This window comes from Leuciscus leuciscus (assembly GCF_965113295.1).
Source record: "Leuciscus leuciscus genome assembly, chromosome: 22".
Taxonomy (NCBI): domain Eukaryota; kingdom Metazoa; phylum Chordata; class Actinopteri; order Cypriniformes; family Leuciscidae; genus Leuciscus; species Leuciscus leuciscus.
In genome coordinates this window covers 20,783,562-20,802,314 of record NC_138746.1, presented here as the reverse complement: position 1 = coordinate 20,802,314, position 18,753 = coordinate 20,783,562, and the positions used below count along the sequence as shown (strand labels likewise).

The 18,753-nt window shown below is 37.6% G+C and overlaps 1 protein-coding gene across 1 annotated transcript in view; it reads right to left on the bottom strand.

Annotated features, from left to right (window-relative positions):
• Window positions 1-10,146: 10,146 nt before the first annotated feature.
• wdr27 (WD repeat domain 27) overlaps window positions 10,147-18,753 on the bottom strand; it is a 49,040-nt gene continuing 40,433 nt past the window's right edge. Inside the window, exon 25 of the mRNA XM_082154042.1 lies at window positions 10,147-11,356. Coding sequence (XP_082010168.1) covers window positions 11,291-11,356 — 66 coding nt within the window. The 3' untranslated portion in view covers window positions 10,147-11,290. The remainder of the gene's footprint in view (window positions 11,357-18,753) is intronic.

Sequence of the window (18,753 nt, the reverse complement as noted above, 5' to 3'; positions counted from 1 at the left end):
AAAATGCTTATTTTTTGTCATTTAATCGTGAGAGTCTGTCGGTCTCATGTGGTTCCACTCAAGCCCCAGAGAGTGATATTTCATCCAAAGCCGAGCAAACATGCACGCTATCAAAACACATCACAGCAGAACATACTGAATATCACTTTGGTTGTTGACACAGTTCTATCAGTTTCCATTAGATGAATGTATGCGTTTCAAAATTGGGTTAGTGTGACATGGACAGGACTTACCGTCTCTAGTCTTCATGGCGATTTCAGTAATGTCTTTAAACTGGTCCATTCTTGTGCACCCAAGAGGCCACCTATACCTTTGCACCCAAACTTTTAGCATGACAGTTTCATAAATCAAATTTTAGTGGACATACTTCTTCACTTGTTTTCATATATGATGATGTTTATATCATGCATTTATTCTTTTTTTGATGGTTGATAATTGTTGAATCTAAATCAGAGAACAGCATTACATCTTCCTCACATATTGGTTTCATATTTGAATATGATTTCATTTATCTTAATCATATCAACATATTTCTTTCAGGAAAAAAAAAACCTCACTGATTTTCTTTAATTACAACTAGAGTATGCTGAGGTTATGTAAGCCAGACTTCTTTAATCTGTATTTTATTACCATCGTTCTACCTCCAGAATCTGTGGTATTCGATAAAATACTTTGCTTATTTGATAGCAGGTTACGTAAGTTCTGAAGAACCCACAGGAGGTGGAATGTTCCATTATGATGTTGGAGAGATAAGCGTCGGAGCAGAGATGGAAGAATCTTACCAAAACACAGATAAATAGACCTCTGATTTCATGCTGCTGGATATCCATCTGTCAAAAATCACACAGTGTGCCATAAAACTAAACTAAAGTGTCTCATAAGGAACTCTTTTCACAATGTTGGACTGTAAAATGGATCTTTTCAAGATATTCTCAGGGAAAAAAAAACATTGTCTTTTTCAAGAGTCACAAAAATTTAAAATGTAAAGACTGTCCTACTAAATAAATTATACATTTGCACAAATAAAACTGATGACCATGACAATTCATTACATGCAATTCATTTTTAGTAAGACTTTAATCTTCCAATTGCAGTTTATATATCACTTACCAGATCATAACAAATCTGTGACACTCTAAGTTTGCATTTTCTTGCATGCACAAAACAAGCAAAAAACTTTAAAGGGTTAATTAACCAATAGAGAAACAGCTGTACAGCATTTTTCAATTATATGCAGTATGAGACACAAAGGAGTCAAGCTGATTGGTCACATTTGTGACCCATGATGCTGAATGCATCTAAATGCCATCCAGTTGTTGATTTCCTTTTTCTTTTGCACATAAACACAACCATGCCTGAAGACAGACAAAACGCTGAGGAAAGTTACTGTATTTACGAGAAACAATAGCATAATAAAATGAACCTGAGACAGAACTTTCTGACTCTGTTTAAAACAAAAAGAGCCAAAAGAGAGCAAGACAGAGAGTGAGAGAATAGGCCGTTTAGGGAGGGAGGAGCTCTGGCCCTGGGTCCCTGGGCACAGAAGGTGCTGCAATGCTGCTTTACTAACAGTCGGAATGGGAAGCACCTCTCAGCTCCATTTCCTCTTTTTTCTCTCTCTCCCCCCACTAAAAAAACCTCTCCAAGTCTACAACACAAATGCAACACAGACGTGTACCTCTGTCTCTCGTTCTCAGACTTTGAAGATCCAGTGCAAAAATCCACACTACTTCCTTTACCATCTAGCTTATATCATAATAACATTCATGTCAGATGCATTTCAGCATTCAGCTCAACTCTTTCAGTGTCCAATAGTTCCGTTCCATGATCATATTTAGGTTTGTTCTCATTTATAGTTTGAAGAATGTATTGCTCTTGAATGATTGTCTCTCTATGAATACCTAGAAAGTCTAAAAAAAAGTGTGCAAATATATGAAATACTATGGTAGATCAATGTGGGTTTTTCAGTTTTTAATACACTGAAAATAGACTAAATATGTTAACGTACAGTATAAGAAATAAACATAAATATTTTTTTAATTAATTATTTTTCACCTCATTGGGAACAACATTAGATTTAAATAAGTACATTCCATAAACATTCCAGTAATATATTGAAACATTAAGTTATATATAATAATTTAAATATACTTACATTGTAAAGAAAGTTGCTGCCTTCAATTTTAAGTACAATCAACTTTAAATTACATTAAACTGACAAAAAACAAAAAACAAAAAAATGTGTTGAATCTTGTATAATGTTATAAAACAGTTGCAAATTGCTTAACTTATTTTGATGAGTTAAAGCAATGTAAAAACATATTTTGTCATAACTTATAATTTCATTTTGTTTCATTGTAATTTAACAATATTTTTCCCAATGATGCAAGAAAATATTTCTTTCAAAACAAATCTTATATGTTTGTTTCTTATGTTTTTTTTTAAGATGACAGAAATGTTGATTAATTCATTTTTATTTTATTTGTATAATATTTTGCATCGTTACAGCTTCTTTTTAAAGTTCAGTATGTTTTCTCCCTTTCTCCTGGAATTGGACTATTCTCATGGTTACGAACGTAACCTTAATTTCCTGAAGAGGGAACGAGACGCTGCATCAAAACGGTGTGGGAACGCCTCTGTGTGATTGCGTCGTGAAGCACGTATGAAATCAGTCCAATGGCGGCGTTACGGAACGTCATAGGCGGGTGACGTCATCGACCAGGAAACTATAAAGCAAACCCAAACCAAACAGTGTTAGCTTCTGATAGACCTGAAGCAAGTCGATCATGGGCATGCCGGGAGTATAGCAGGGCGATGCAGCACCTCGTTCCCTCTTCAGGGAACTAAGTTTACAAACGTAACCAAGACGTTCCCTTTCAAGGGAACTCACACTACATTGAAACGCTGTGGGAATGCTAAACCCACGCCGAAATATGAGCAAGTGTCCGTCCGTGTGAAATATATGCGCACACTAAGACGAAAGCACCTGACAGTAATGCTTTGGAAACAGCATTACTCCTAGTAGAGTGGGCCGGTACACCGGCCGACTCATAAGCAAGTGAGATGGCTCGACCACCCACTTGGTCATCCTCTGCTTAGACCCCTTCCTGGGTGACCAAAAGCAAACGAACAGTTGTTCAGACTTTCTCCACAGGACAGCTCTGTGGACATAAGCATCTAAAGTCCTAACTGGGCAGAGCAGATTTAGTTTCTCTTGGTCTGACGTCCAGAAGGGAGAAGGACAGAAGGCCTGCAGTATACGATAGGTCTTACAGTATTAGTAGGACCCTTAGGATCAGCCCGGTCTAAGGTGAAGAAAAGCCTTTATCATACCAGGTGCAAATTCCAGGCACGAGGGAGAAACAGAGAGGGTTTGTATATCTCCAATTCTTTTGAGAGACGAGATAGCGAGGAGAAAGACAGTTTTTAGCGTGTGAAATTTCTCAGGAACCTCCTCAATATGCTCAAAGGGAGCCAAGGAAAGGCCTTCCAAAACTATGGCCAATGGACTGCAGATCTAAGTCTCAAGGTGCCACGAAGGAAACGGGTTACTAGGGGGTGTCTCCCCAAAGACACACCACATAAAGGAGTGTGGTAAGCAGGCCGCCACGTACACCTTTATTGTGGAGGGGGATAACCCTGCGTTGAATCGCTCCGGCAGAAACTCCAGAACTGCACCCAGTGGTCACTACTATTAGAAGAAAGACCCTGTCCTGGCATACTCTCTCCAGAACTCCCTGGGAGTAGAGCGATTGGGGAAAAAGTGTACAGACGTGGTCTTGACCATGTCTGTACCATTGTATCCAGCCCAAGAGGAGCTGAAAGACTGAGAAAGAACCATAGTGGACAGTGTGTCGTAGAGGTGCGAACAGATCTACTTCTGCTCGACCGAAGTTCTCCTATAGGAGCTCCACCACCTCGGGGTGGAGTCTCCATTCCCCGGGCCTCGGCCCCTGCCTCAAAAGGATGTCTGGTACCTGATTAAGATACCCCAGGATGTAAACTGCCCTGACAGAGAGCAGTTTCCCTTGGGCCCACAGGAGGATCTGGTGAGCCAGCTTGTATACGGGGCACGACTGCAGACCCCCCTGATGGTTCATGTAAGAGACCACCGATGTGTTGTCGGATGACTGGCCTCTGCTGTATTTTGAACAGCAAGCACAGTGCCCTGAAGTGGAGAACCAGCAGGGACCAACTGGCTTGACTGCTCTAGAGCCCTCCTCGGAGGGAGCGAGCAACCCTCGGGTAAAAACTTGCTGGGAACCTCTGCGCCCCAGCAAGGTTGGCGAGGTTGGCAGAATGGCCCTGTGAAGAGGCGTGTTGGTAAAAGGCTCTCGGCACAAGAATTATGGCTCAGCCACAATAGCACTTCAGTGCAAGGATTCTTTATTTTCAGTCCAAACCGTCCCAAAGTGTACAAAAATCCAAAGAAACAACAATCAAAAATAAAATAAACTAATAAATAAACAAAAAATATAAATAAATATATTTACACCGAGCTCTTGGCTGAATTTCCTTCTACTAAAAAGGATTTCAATAGTCCCCAATTGCACTTCAAATTGCACACCTTAACTCCACCACCTTGTGAGAAAGAGCTGCCCATATATTAAAGGCCCAGCATATTGGGGTGAAACCATCAAGGTAAGTACAAGGTAAGTATCCATTTTACAACTTTATACAAAAAGCCAAACTGGTTATACACATCTTGTTTGTCTTGTTTAATACCATGTATACATTATACTTCATTAATAATATGAAATATACATAGTTAATAAATAAAAAATATATAAAAGACATTTCCCCACTTCCCCCTCCCCACACATCATCACTAAAAACCGTCTAGCCGTGGACGACTCACACATGGGCAGCACGGGCAAGCTACGTTTTGTGCGTTTACGAATCGCCGCCGGCGTTTTGGCCTTTTTCACTTTCCGTGTTCACGGCTGATCAACCAGGAAGACGCCACACGCAAGACACTTCATAGCACGAACAAAGACACCAACTAACAAATATATAGATAAGTAAATAAAGATGTTAGTATAAAACTTGTCTGGTGTGTGTGTGTGGATTTTTGAAATGATGTATGCAAAACTACCAGTAGCACAAACCCAAGTGTGCACCCGAGGGAAAGGCTATACAGCCGAAAATGTGTAACATAACATGTAAAGTATTAGATGGGGATGGGAGTGCAAGTGCTGTCCCGGCCGCTGACAGAGAGCTCTGTCACAGGCCCCTTGAGGGCACCGAGGGGAGACGGGCACCGTATAATGAGGTGGGGTCCACCTTCAGACAGAATAACGGTCCTCAGATCCACCTTGTCCTTCGAGGACTTCGACTGAGTGTGTCGCGCCGCCTCCCAGTCTTTCTGTGGTGGAGCACAGGACGCAACGCTCCTGCTTTTGCTGCGCCCTATGTGAGGAGCTGGTAGCAGCTGGGGCTCCCGCCCAGCAGCCCCAGAGACATGAGCTCAGCACGGAAGGAATTTCTGGAGCGCCTCCGCCTGCTTTTTGGCTTCTGAAACCTCTCGGTGACTGAATTTACTGCATCACCGAAGAGGCCAGCAGGGGAAAGTGGGGTGTCCAGTTCCTGACCTGCAGCCGAATACGCTTTATCCACCAAAGCCCATGTAGCTAAGAGGCTTGGTGGGTAATGCTGGTGCTTTAAAGGGACGATGCTGACTCAGGGGAGAGATGGCTCGCAAGTATCTCTTCAGCCCTGGGCATCACCCCATAACCGTGCTGTTTAAGGCCATGGATGTTAGAGTATGTAGATGTCTGTGGGCTAAACACACAGTATGAAACCGATCTATTCCTAACCTCGACACCTCAGTGTGGAGGTCTGGAAAGAACGGTAAGCACCGGCGTGGAGGTTGAGCATGAGAAGGCAGGAAGCGTTCATCTAGCTTGCTTTTCTGCCTAGTCTCTTGTTTGTCTGCTGGCCACTCAATGTTTAATTTAGTGACCAAACAAGTGATCACCTCCACAAGCTCCTCACATGCAGGAGACTGAAGTGATGAGTCTTCAGTTTCTCCTGTTTCGATACTGCAGCGCATGCTTCCAAACCCTGAGATGAGGCAATGGACCTGGCAGGTGTAGGCAGAGAAAGGGCGAAGCCCGTCTCGAACCCCTCTGCCAGATCCATTTGCGAACCTTACGACTTGAGCCGCCGCTCTGCTTCCCTCATCAGAGAGTAATCGCTCACAGAGAGTGAACACACTTCTTGAACTGTTGTCCGCTCTCCATTATGATGCCTTTTTTATATAGGTGAAAAACTCCTGCCAAACATCTTTCTAAAGACAGACAAAAAACACCAGGGACACACAGAGCGCTTGCTGAAGACACAGAAGCTCACACTCTTTGGTTTGGGTATGCTTTATAGTTTCCTGGTCAATGACGTCACCCGCCTATGTAGTTCTGTCACGCCTATGTAGTTCTGTCACGCCTATGTAATTCTGTGCTTCACAACTCAATCATGCAGAGGCATTCCCACAGCGTCTCGACGCAGCGCGAGTTCCCTTGAAAGGAAACTTGTATGTTGTTGGAGAGAATCTGACAAGTTTAAAAAATATTTTCTGGCAAAGGTCACACAATCAAATGACTTCAGTTACAAGAAACATCCCGCAGCTGCCTTCCGCAAACTCTGACCGAACGTACGGTTTCCCTCACCATATGGACAATATGAATAAGAAGAACAGAAATTTTCATTGTAAGTCTAGTGAGAGTCTTGAACTCTGGGAACTGGATGGCCTAACCTCACACTGCTCAATGTAAAACCACCCTAAACTAACATGCTATTATTTGAAAAGAGCAATAAAGAATCTAAGGGTCTGACTGTTTTCTCTTACAGTGGGGTCCAAAATTCAGAGACCACATTGAAAGTCTGGATTTTTTCCCATTTAAACCTGGAAATAATGGAAACTTACAGGGATTGTTCATCCAAAAATGAAAATTCTGCCATAATTTACTCACGCTCACATCATTTGGGTAGAACATTTTTCTACCCCAAATATTTTTTTATGCATTAAACTTAAGTTTAATGCAAAAAAAAAAAAAGAAAAAAAAAAGAAAGAAATTATGAAATGACCTCTTTAAAGTCTGTATCATTAACACACACACACTTACACTCTCATGGTTATGTATTTGTTCTGACTTCCCACATGTCAAGCTCAGAAGCTGCGTCCATCTGTTCCTAATTTCAGTGTCAGTCACTGTCTGCAGGAAAAGCAAGGAAACCGGCCTGATCCAGTGTTCCGTTTGGCCGTCAGGCGATCATTTTATCAATGTAACCCAGCATCCAGACTTCAGAAAGTTCAGATGGTTCTCAGAGTTCTCTCCAAAGCGTTGCATGCAATATAAAGCTAAAATATCAGAACAGGACTGTGTTAGAACTGACAAGCAGTAAATATTGAATGTTGGTGGAGAGAATCTAAAAGCGTGAGTCTTAAAAATATTTTGTGGCAGAGGTCACACAATCAAATGACTTCAGTTATGAGAAACGTCTCACAGCTGCCTTCCGCGTCCACTGACCGTAGTTTAGCACACCATATGATTAATATGAACAATAACTGAAGTGAAGTTCTTGAACTCTCTGAGCTTCCTGTGACTTACGATCTAACCTGTAAAACCACTCATAATTTTCAGAAAATTTTCATTTTCAGTACAAATATCCTTAAACCTAGACATATAAATAAAAATAAAGTAAAAAAAACAAAAAAACAGTGTATACCTACTGTATATAGGCCTGTTTTTTTTGCCCATGTGTATAGACCTATACACATATATAAATATATATATATATATACAGTATATATATATATATATATACACACACATGTATCACTCTGCTTGTGGTGACTGTCATGGTGGATGAGCAAATCCACCATATTTTTTTTTACAAATACCAATGTTGTTGTCACTAATGTAGTTTTAAGAGTTTTTTAGGCGAGAATGTAGTTATTTAGACCCCAAATATATGACTCATATATAAACATAGCTTCTATTTTACAATTTGTTTAGAGGCTTTCGCAGATGTGAGCTCCAGCGCTCATGTACCCACAGACAACAGCTTCTTCATTTGGTCTTTATGTTTTCAAAAACTTTTTACAAAAACATTATTTATACATAGCTCATGCAGTGTCTTTTTCTGAAGCGTTTTAGTTGGACGTTCATCTATTGTTTTTTAAATTTGACTACTTGTTGTTCCATTAATGTTTGAAGAATGATCAAATGGAGTGTTCCCTTAACAATTGCATAACCAAGAAAAAACTGGGTGAATTCGGGTTGATTAGGACACTTTTTCCCCAGTCATCTCGATAGCAAAATGTGTCCCAATCAACCTGAATTTACCCTATATAAAATGGAAACACTTTACAAAAAGGTCTCATTTTTTAACATTAGTTAATGCATTTAAGTAACACAAACTAACAATGAGCACAGAAAACATTTGTGAATGTTAGTTAATAAAAATGATCATGTGAATGTTAGTTAATAAAAATGATCATGTTTATGTTAGTTCACAGTGCATTAACTATTAACAGATACAACTTTGGATCTTAAAAGATCTTTTAAGTTCATGTTAACTAAATGTAAAGAAATGAAACCTTATTGTAAAGTGTTATAAAACAAACAAAAATACAAACATATAAAATGAAAAGCATTGAATGAAATGGATCTGACAGTCAAAGATCTAGCACATGAAAATGAACTTATGCGTTTAAAAAAATCAATAAAATAGTCTTTGGCAGAGCCATGCATAAGCAAACCCACACATAAAAATCTGTCATTCTCTCATCATTAATATGTGTACACCTCCTTTGATAAAGCACTCCTCTCTCTCTCTCCCCCATCAACAATAGATTAATTACATCCTGTTCTGACAGACTGAAGGAACATCCTTTGAATGAACTTTCAGATATAAAGCTAATGTGGGAAAGTCTGTTTTATTCTTGAGTCCTTTAGTTTGTTAACTGGTTAGGGAAATAACGCACCAAAAACAGTTTACAAATCACATAAACCTGGAACAATCTTTAAAGACAATGAAGTGGACAAAACAAAAGTCTTTAATGCGACATTGATGTTTTCCATCTATCTAAATGTAAGTCTAATTGGACTGAGAATGCCAACTAAGCCGTGGACAACTGCATTTTTTATAAGACAACAGAGGTCTTGAACAATTGGATCGAATGAAGAACTGGTTTATCGTCTTTCTGATGTTTTTACAATTCATAATTGTACTAAATCAATAGTCCACACTGGGAGCTCTAATAGGAAGAGTTTTGAAACAACATTGTGGCCAATTCAGTAATTCCAATTTATTCTCCATTTGTTTTTGACGGCTTATTTCACATATTGCCAAACAAGATTGCAGCATCCTGTCATGAACTTGGAGCCGTTAAGAACATATCTTTAAAAATGAGGTCTCTGAAAGCAGCTCGCACACAGACTATTCACAGAAACAGGCTATCATGAGGTAGTTAAGTGCATCCATATTTGACATCGCTCTGTTTAGCATTATAAGTGCACAGCTTCTTTGTTTAGGAAAAGCAGCCAAACCCAATTATAAGAGAGAAGTTGAAGCGTTATTGTTTTTCTTTAATTCAAAAGTAAAGATCAAACGTGAAACCACTGCATAACTTCCTCAGCTATTGCTTGAAGTCATGGGTTGAAAATGTTTTCCTGTAATGGCTCATGACAATGAACAAAAAACTGCTGAATTGTTTCCATTCACATTTAAAACTTGTGCCAAAATAAAACATTAAAAAGTGTACTTTTCTTAACAGTTTTATCTTGGTATTTCATATACTGTTGTAAAATGAATGCATATCTTGTCATTTTTATGCAAACTTATTTAATGCCATTAGATTTTAATGGTATAACATTAACAGTTAGGAGAGTCAATATAAGCTATTGTAGAACATGCTCTACTAAAGGTTAGTTTCTAAACGGGTAGAGAACTGAATGACCTCAGAAAAGTTATTGGTGCAGAAATGCAGCCAGCCATTGTAGTGGACACCACCCATCATTAAAGACTCCAACATTACTCTCTATCACTTACATGAACATCTATTGGCGCCAGATAGACACAATACATGTATTGCTTTCAGATGAGCATCCTGTCTCTGCATTTAAAAATCTAACCACATCTTGGTGAGGTTTTTGTTCTAAACCCCAAACCGTATGTTTTAAAACTGTGCAAATAATTCAGCCCAAACCGTTTAATGTACAGAAGTCACTCAAACTTTGTTTCATAGATAATGTCAGCCTTAGGTCTGCTGTCTATTTTTAATTTTGGAAAGTGGAAAGTTCTCCGCATGATCTACTGACGACGCGCAAATTAAAGAACAGACGCAGTCGGATAATTTCCATAATGACCAACACAATCTACCAAGAGCAGCGCAAATTAGCGTCTGGTTTAAGACATGATTTTTTGTGTTCAAAATGTGTCCAAGCCTTTTCAGCACTAATTTTAAATGCGTGTCTTAAGTCAATTCCTGACAGTAGTTTTTTTTAACACCAGAAGAGTATTTGCACTGGCGCAAGCTGTTAGTATATCTGGCCCTAAATTGCCAATAGCCTTCTTTCTTACTTGCATTTACATACTGAATCATGATTGGTCCCTTGCATACATGTATTCCATCAATTATAGCCGCCTTCATACTACTGTTGATTCTTGAGAAGCCGACTGAAAGATAATGAGAAGGCTAAAGTGGCTCGGATATATAGCATTTCATTTATGCGAAACCAAACCTAAAACAAACTTACCTAAACATGATATCCTTGTATCCATCTTCATTTCATTTTCTTCATTACAAACTGCTGCAAAATGGGCTGTTATTCAACACACAGATAAAACATTTTAAAAATGGGTCTGAAATTGTAAAGTATAAAAAAGTATTTAAGTATTTTTTAATTTGTAAAGCAGTTACATAAACTGAGTCACTCTCAAAATAAGATTTACATTCACAATTTAGGTCTACTTTAATATCCTTTTGCTGCAAAGAATATTATACATCAGATGAACCAGTGCATAATACTGCATGGTGTGTGTGTGTGTGTGTGTGTATCTGTGCATGGGAACGTGTTGCTATGTAATGTTCAAATGGACTTTTCTCTGAGGGTGTCATCTGTAGGTTGTCAACAGCGGCTGAAATGATGAAATCACAGATCCCATCCATGATGTAGGTCTCAGAGGTGGCACGCCAGCATCTCAATGCGACTGATGTAAGACTTTCATTAGTCTGCAGTATCGGTGGACATGGGGCAAGAACTGAGCCATAGGGTAAATTCCACACTTAAGGGAGAAGAGATTCGGCCGGATGAAACAAAGCCAGTTTTCCATCGAGTGTTCCAGTCAACAGCTGTGAACAAAAAAAAAAAGACTTCACTCATGAAACATCCTCTTGCAGCGTAAATTAGTTCATGATAAAACTCTCTATTGTAACTATGAGGTCCTGAATGATTCAAATGAACTAAAGTGCTATGCAGTTATTAATTCCAAAAGTACCGTTTCACATAATCAATGGCATCGTTTTCGTGATCAATTATTAAAGCAAAACCACAGACAAAACAGGAACATAACAACACATCTGCCGTCTTAATGACAGAGTTAAAGGGTTGATGGTTTTCATTTATTTATATTTGCCAATAAAAATGTTCTGAAGCTTTTATGTCCTGCACTTTGAATTGTGCTCTCCTGAAGACAATTAGCCAGTTATGTAACCCCATTTATTCAGCAGTTTGTTTACTGAAATCCCACCAACTCTGGATTTTCTACTGACTCTCGATATCTTTTAACGTTTTGACAGGCACAAATCAGAAGCAAAACTTCAGAAGTGTGTTGTGACATGCAGACTCACAGGGTGAAGGATCTAACCAACACATGGTGCCTGGAGGGTTATAGACTTAGCAACAAAGACCTCATTGCTTTGTCATAGGTGGGAAATTGTCCAGTCAGGTTTTACAGAGTGACATGAAACTTGGCAGTGACCTGGAGTGCGTTCTGAACAGAGAATATTTTGTGTTTACACACACAGTAAAGTATTTTGAAAGGCAATTTAAAGACATTTGAAGTTAAATAATACAAATTTGAAGAGAATCTGAAAGAAAATCAATAAAAAACATATTCAGTTCCAAACTTTTTCAGTCACACAGAGAGATAGACCATCTTCACACAGCAAATGCTTTGTCAGAGCACTCTTTTTACAATTAATGCTAAATTCATTTTTAGATAATTCTATTATATAATTAAATAATTTCATAACAGTGTTTAAACTATCGTTGTTCTTCACTGTGGCGTTTACCCATGTACATATTATTGTCCTTGTATATTTAAAGGTGCAGTAAGTAATTTCTGAGAAACAATGTTGATATTTGAAATCACCCCAAACAACTCCCCACCCCCCCCCCCCCCTTCATTGCTCCGCCCCCAAAATGCATGAACACGCAATACAAGAGTGGATATCTCTCTATCAGCTGAAGCGAAGCAAAATAATGCTTCACAAAACATAAAGCGAAGATGATAAACAAACAACAAGGAAGGAAATTAACATACAGAACACAAGTATATACAAGCATATATTATGTTATTATTATATTAGTCGCCAGCAGCACATCAGCTCCAGACAAACAATGACACTGTCCTGTTACTATAGCTAACTTTACAACAACAACATATTCAGTAAAACATAGCAAAAGCAATGCTACGTGCAAGAAAGATTTTCTAATATTAACACGGGTTGCCTGATTATAACTCTTCTTTCTTGTACATTTAAATACACAAGTACAATTTAAGAACTGTTAATCATTCCCAGTCCTTTTTAAAATAAGTTTCTAGAGACTACACTCACAATTTCTAACAAATTGTGTGGTTGCACTTTATTTTACAGTACTTAGTTATCAAAAAAGTACTGGTAATATAAGATTAGGGTTAAAGTTAGGTTTAGGGATAGGTTCAGTGTTAGTACCTAGATATAACCCAGTTATTGTAATTGATATAATAAGTGCATAGCATGTACATGCGGAACAGGACTGTTAAATAAAGTGCTACCAATTGAGCTATAAATTAAATTGACTACAGAGATTTCCATGACTTTTAAAGATTGTATTGATTTTTTTAATGTTTCCAGGCTTGGAGACAACAATCATCTTCAAAAAGTGATTTTTTTCATGATTTGCTCATCTGAATAAAAAACTATCTCTTGTAACCTATTGAATATAACAAATAAAATACATCTTTAAGTGTAAATGAAAAAAAGATATTAAAGCAAAAGCAGCAAAATAAAAAAGCACAGTATTATTATTATTACTTATTTACGAAGATTTCAATGAGTTGGATGAGATGTTTTTGTTTTGTTTTGAAGGCAGAAAGAAGTATCCGTCATAAAATCTACATACAAAATAATGAGTTATTAGAGAAGAATTCCCTGTCCCATGTATCCTGATCTTCCTTTCATTGAGTATTTCTACCATAGGAGTATAGCTAAGCCTAAATGGTTTTACAAGCAACTTAACGATAAATCAGAATGCAAAATATTGTACTTTCTGACGCAGGTTTCATAACCTGATTTACTGCAATGTTCCCTGGCTGAAAGCTAAGGAAGGAAGAAACACAAATCAAAGCTTCAAAAAGAAAGCTGAAGAATAAATAACTTGTAGACATGTTTACATGTTTGTTTTTAGCTCATAGGGGGATCATTTGATATGGTTAGAATAGCCTCCTCAGGATATAAAGCTTTTAGTCATTTAGTCTATGTTTGTAGTGACCCAAGAAAAGCCTGTATTTTCATTAAAATCCCATTTAAATCCCAGATTACCCTGAAGTCACAGGGAAAATCCTTGAAGCTGAAGCTGTGATTTTGAAGACTCAATTACTCAATTTAATTGCTCAGTATCTCTAAACCTGTCTTTGAATAAAAAAATTATTAGAATTATGAGCACATATTACATGCCATCCTTCTTCTGCCAATAATAGCCTGGCATAAGTGAGTTGCTTTAAATTGGCTGCATTAGGGCGAGTGTCAGTAGAGGTGTCTCCAAAAAATGTGTTGACCTTCAGAGGGAAAAGCTGAGAGCAGAGACAAAGCAAACTGACAGAGCCACTGCCACTGCCCAAAGCCACAAGAGTTATACAAGCAGGAAAATATGCCATCCTGCTGGGCTCACACTTTTTTTTTACCCTAGAAATAAGCTTCTTAAGACTGGCCCACACTTAAAGGTTTTTTAAATGTTCTTCCGAGCACATTCAATCACTCTTAACACACCTCACACCACAGGAATATCTGATAAGATAATCTGTAGAACCTTCAAGATAATCGGGACTTTACCAAGGATTGTCGGAGGAGGAGGCCCAAAATCGACCAGATTATCTTGTAGTGTGTGGGTGCCTTTACTTAGGAAAAACTGGATGAGAAAATTGATTTAGTATACCAATACAGTGTATACAGTATATATTTATGAATTATACAGAGTTAACAACTGTTAAGTCATGATGCACTGTGAATCCAAAGATGAATGACGACTTATACTGTTAACACGTGGCCTGACAGCCTCTTCTGTCTGTATTACAGTTACAGCCCAAAAGCTCCCAAAGCTGTCAAGAATAAGCAATTTTCCAGACACATTCAAATGCAACCTCAAGACAGACCTCTTCTCTGTCCTCATATGAATCCCTTAATTAAACTTAACTTCCATCCCTTGCATCTTCACTTATGAAACATTTTGATTTGATAATGCTTTGAGATACCAATTAAAAATGAAGGACATCACTGTTATCTATTTTATCATATTTTAATCCATTTAGCAGATTTTAACCCCAAAAGTCAGCATAGAAAATGTGAAAATTTACAGACTCCATGTGTGTCTTTAAAGGGTTAGTTCACCCAAAAATGAAACTTCTGTCATCATTTACACACCCTTGTGTTGTTCCAAACCCGTAAGACTTTCGCTTCATCACAAATGAAGATCTTTTTGATGAAATCTAAGAGATTTCTGTCCCTCCGTTGACAGTTCATGCAACTACCACTTTGACGCTTCATAAAGTTCATAAAGAAATCGTAAAACTAACTCTGAAGAGTTTTTGTCATCTTTATATGATGCACAGATTTAATTTAAGCTTTTATTCACATATTAACATTGATCAGTGAACATAAACAGAAGTTCAACTGAACCTGCTTGACTCGTGAGAACAAACCTCATTGGTTGTTGCGGAAGCTCAAACGTGTAATACGAGAATGAACCTCATTGGTTCTCGCACGTCAAGAGAACATGCTTGAGCTTCCGTTTACGTGTGAGATGATGAATGTTTACATGTGAACAAAAGCCTAAATTAAATCTGTTCATCATATGAAGCGATCGAGTCTCTTCAGAAAATTTGGACTAAACCGCTCAATTCATATGGATTAGTTTTACGATCTCTTTATGAACTTTTTGAAGCGTCAAAGTGGCAGGTGCGTAGGTGTCAACGGAGGGACAGAAATCGCTCAGATTTCATCAATGTTCCGAAGATGAATAAAGTCTTTTGGATTTGGAATGACATGAGGGTGAGTAATTAATGACAGAGTTTTCATTTTTGGGTGAACTATCCCATTAATTCTGTTAAAAAAGACTCTCCTTTCTTAACAAAATTTGGGGTCAAGTTGGAATTTTTTATGTTTTGAAAGAAGACTTACATTTATTCCAAGGCTGCATTTATTTGATTAAAATACAGTAAAACAGTAATATTGTCAAATATTATTACAATTTGAAATAACTGCTTTCTTTTAAAATATATTTTAAAATGTATTCCTGTGATGGCAAAGGTGAATTTACAGCATTATTACCCCAGTCTTCAGTGTCACATGATCCTTAAGAAATCATTTTAATATGCTGATATGCTGCTCAAGAAAAATGTCTTATTATTATCACTATTGAAAAACAGTTGTGATGCTTAATATTTTTGTGGAAACCGTGATTGATAAATTATTATTAGGATTCTTTGATGAATAGAAAACTTAAAAGAGTAGCATTTATTTGAAGTATAATTTTTTTTGCAACATTATAAATGTCTTTACTGTTAGTTTTGATCAATTTAATGCATGCTTGCTGAATAAAAGTATTAATTTCTTCCCCCAACTTTTAAATTAAATGTTGAAGGGATATTTATTTAGTATTATTTAGTAGACCTACAATTTTAATTAATAATAACATCTTTAATCATACAAAATATCACAAAAGAAAGACTTAAGCAAGTAGACAGGGAGCGCTGAATGATTTAGGACTTTTCAAGTATGCAGACCTGCATTGATTTTCTGTTAGTACTGTTCTCATTGTTGCTCTTCCCTAAAAGGCATAGGTAAGATGCAAGCAACCCTTCTGGAGAACAAAGAACCTGCGCAATATCACACATCTGTAAATGTCACAGAAGGGTCACACCTCTGCACTAACTTCCACAAGAACGTCTCAGACTTGGCTTATGGGTAGTGTCTGCCTGAACGGAAAGTCTCTCTCACTCTCTGAAGCCCGTTAGGTGGTAAAACTGAGAGCATTTGAAGCAGGAGAAATCAAGGCCAAGGATTATACTTTCAGAATTATACATAGTAGTTGCGCTATTTGGAAGCCAAGGGTGTGAGTCACACACTGATATCTTCATGTGCGCAAACCACTGTTTAAATGACTTATTATCTGCCAGCAATGACTCATCCTTAAATGTCCTAATTACTCAAAAAGCCAGTGTTTTGAAAAGAGGAACTTAACTTGAATAATTGAATCAAATATAATACACAGTGACTATTCACAATAGGAACTTCTGTAAGTGGCTGAATAACAAGCAAAAGTAGGTTACATGGACTGGCTGCAATATCTTCCCTTGTGTTATTATGTGAATAATAGGTCAAACATAAACACAAAAGGCTACTTTGTGACATCACATTGCTTTACATTACAAAAGTTAGTGAGACAGACAATTGTATAAGCAGTGGAAAAAATGACTGTTAGGAGAATCTTACACCAGAAATGCATTAAAACAGGGGAATGTCCTGGAATGAGGATGACATCTCCTTTGGCAGAGAAAGCATTACAGAGAGCATCTGCAGCACAAAATGGGCTAATAACCTCATTGTAAATTATATAAAGTGCCCAACCAACCACTGCTGACCATGTATTTCTCAAATATAATTTAATAAAAATATATAAATATAAAATAAGGAATTGAAAATAAATAAATAAATAAATAAATAACATAAAAATACATTTTATGTCAACATCACAAAATGCTTGCCCATTGTAAGAATGCAAATATATTTTAAAGCATTTATATTATTTATTAATTTACATTGTGAAAGAATACAAAGTTGAAAAGATGACCTCAGGGTTCTGTACAGTTTCATGCAACATGGCATCCATAGCACTGGATCTCTCCAAACTTATGACCACAAAGCAGCCAAGAGATACAGCTACAGCTGTTTATGCAATAAAATCCGGCCTCTGCCTTAGGATATAACTCTTTCTCGTCACACATAGCTTCCAAAGTCCATGTGCTGCAACTTAAAGACAAATACAGCCCAATGTGCAGAAAATAATATACAGTGGCCTCCAAAAGTATTTGGTCACTTAATTCAAATAAAAATGTCTGAATACCATTGTATTATATAACAAAATATCAAAGCAAGTGGCATTGCAAGCAAATGCTGCTCTGCATGGTTTCAATATTAAATTCATTTTTCTGAGCCATTTTTATAGTCAATTTTTTTTGTCCCAAATGGTGATTTTTAGTGGATGTACTGTATGAATTCGCAACTAGTGCCCAAATACATTTTGTCTAAATCTGGAACCGTCTGTCTGTTTATCTGTCATCCATCCATCAACCCAATCCCCCCAAAAAATTTGGGATGAAAAGTGCACTTTTATGGTTTAAGGCCACTGTATGTTATAAAGAGCATCTAGTGCAAAAAAGAATTGCCGAGTAGCAGTAAACACTTTGGGAAAGAAACTCTAGCATACTTCACTCTTTGAGTGAGTAACAACAATAAATGCTGATTTGACCGATGGAGTACATATTAAAAATTGTCCACTATGTCTGAATGAAACGAGACCTGAGAGTTAATGCATGTTGACTTATGAACTGAGCTTTTAAACTTCACAGATCTCTGTATCTCAGCCAATACAACAGCGACCACTAAGACTTTCCACTTCCAGTCTTGGAAATCTGAATGAATAAGAGTTTGGAAAAGGACAAAGAAAAAGAGCAAAACAGTGCATGCAAATCCCAAGGCCGTGTGCATATTAATACCAGCTCAAAACACAAGGACTAATTCACGCTGGAGAGTTTAAGACATAATATGGGACTGGATGTGATTACACCTATCAAAGCGAATGAACAATGAACCACTCTGTGGATAGGAGACTGCCAAAAATGAAGACAGCCAAAGATGCGTTTATATTTTCCCCAAATAATAGGTGGGGAAATAAGCTTTTAAGCTTCCAAAATGAAGCAAAAGCACCATAAGTCTCATAAAAGTCTTCGATTAATCAAGATTCAACTTAAAAGAATGATTCTCTCATGAAATGGTCTGTACTTCTTTCATGAATGCAAGAAGAGCTAGGGCAGAAGATAGGATTCAGTGAATTATGACTTTAATTTTGGTTTGTTCTTCATGCAAACCTGCTTCAGAAGACAGCTGTATTGTGTTGTATATTCTACTTTTATGGTGCAATTGCATCCTTTTTGAAGCTTGAAAAGCTTCAGTTCTCAGTCATTGCAATCCCATGCAAAAGAGAATGA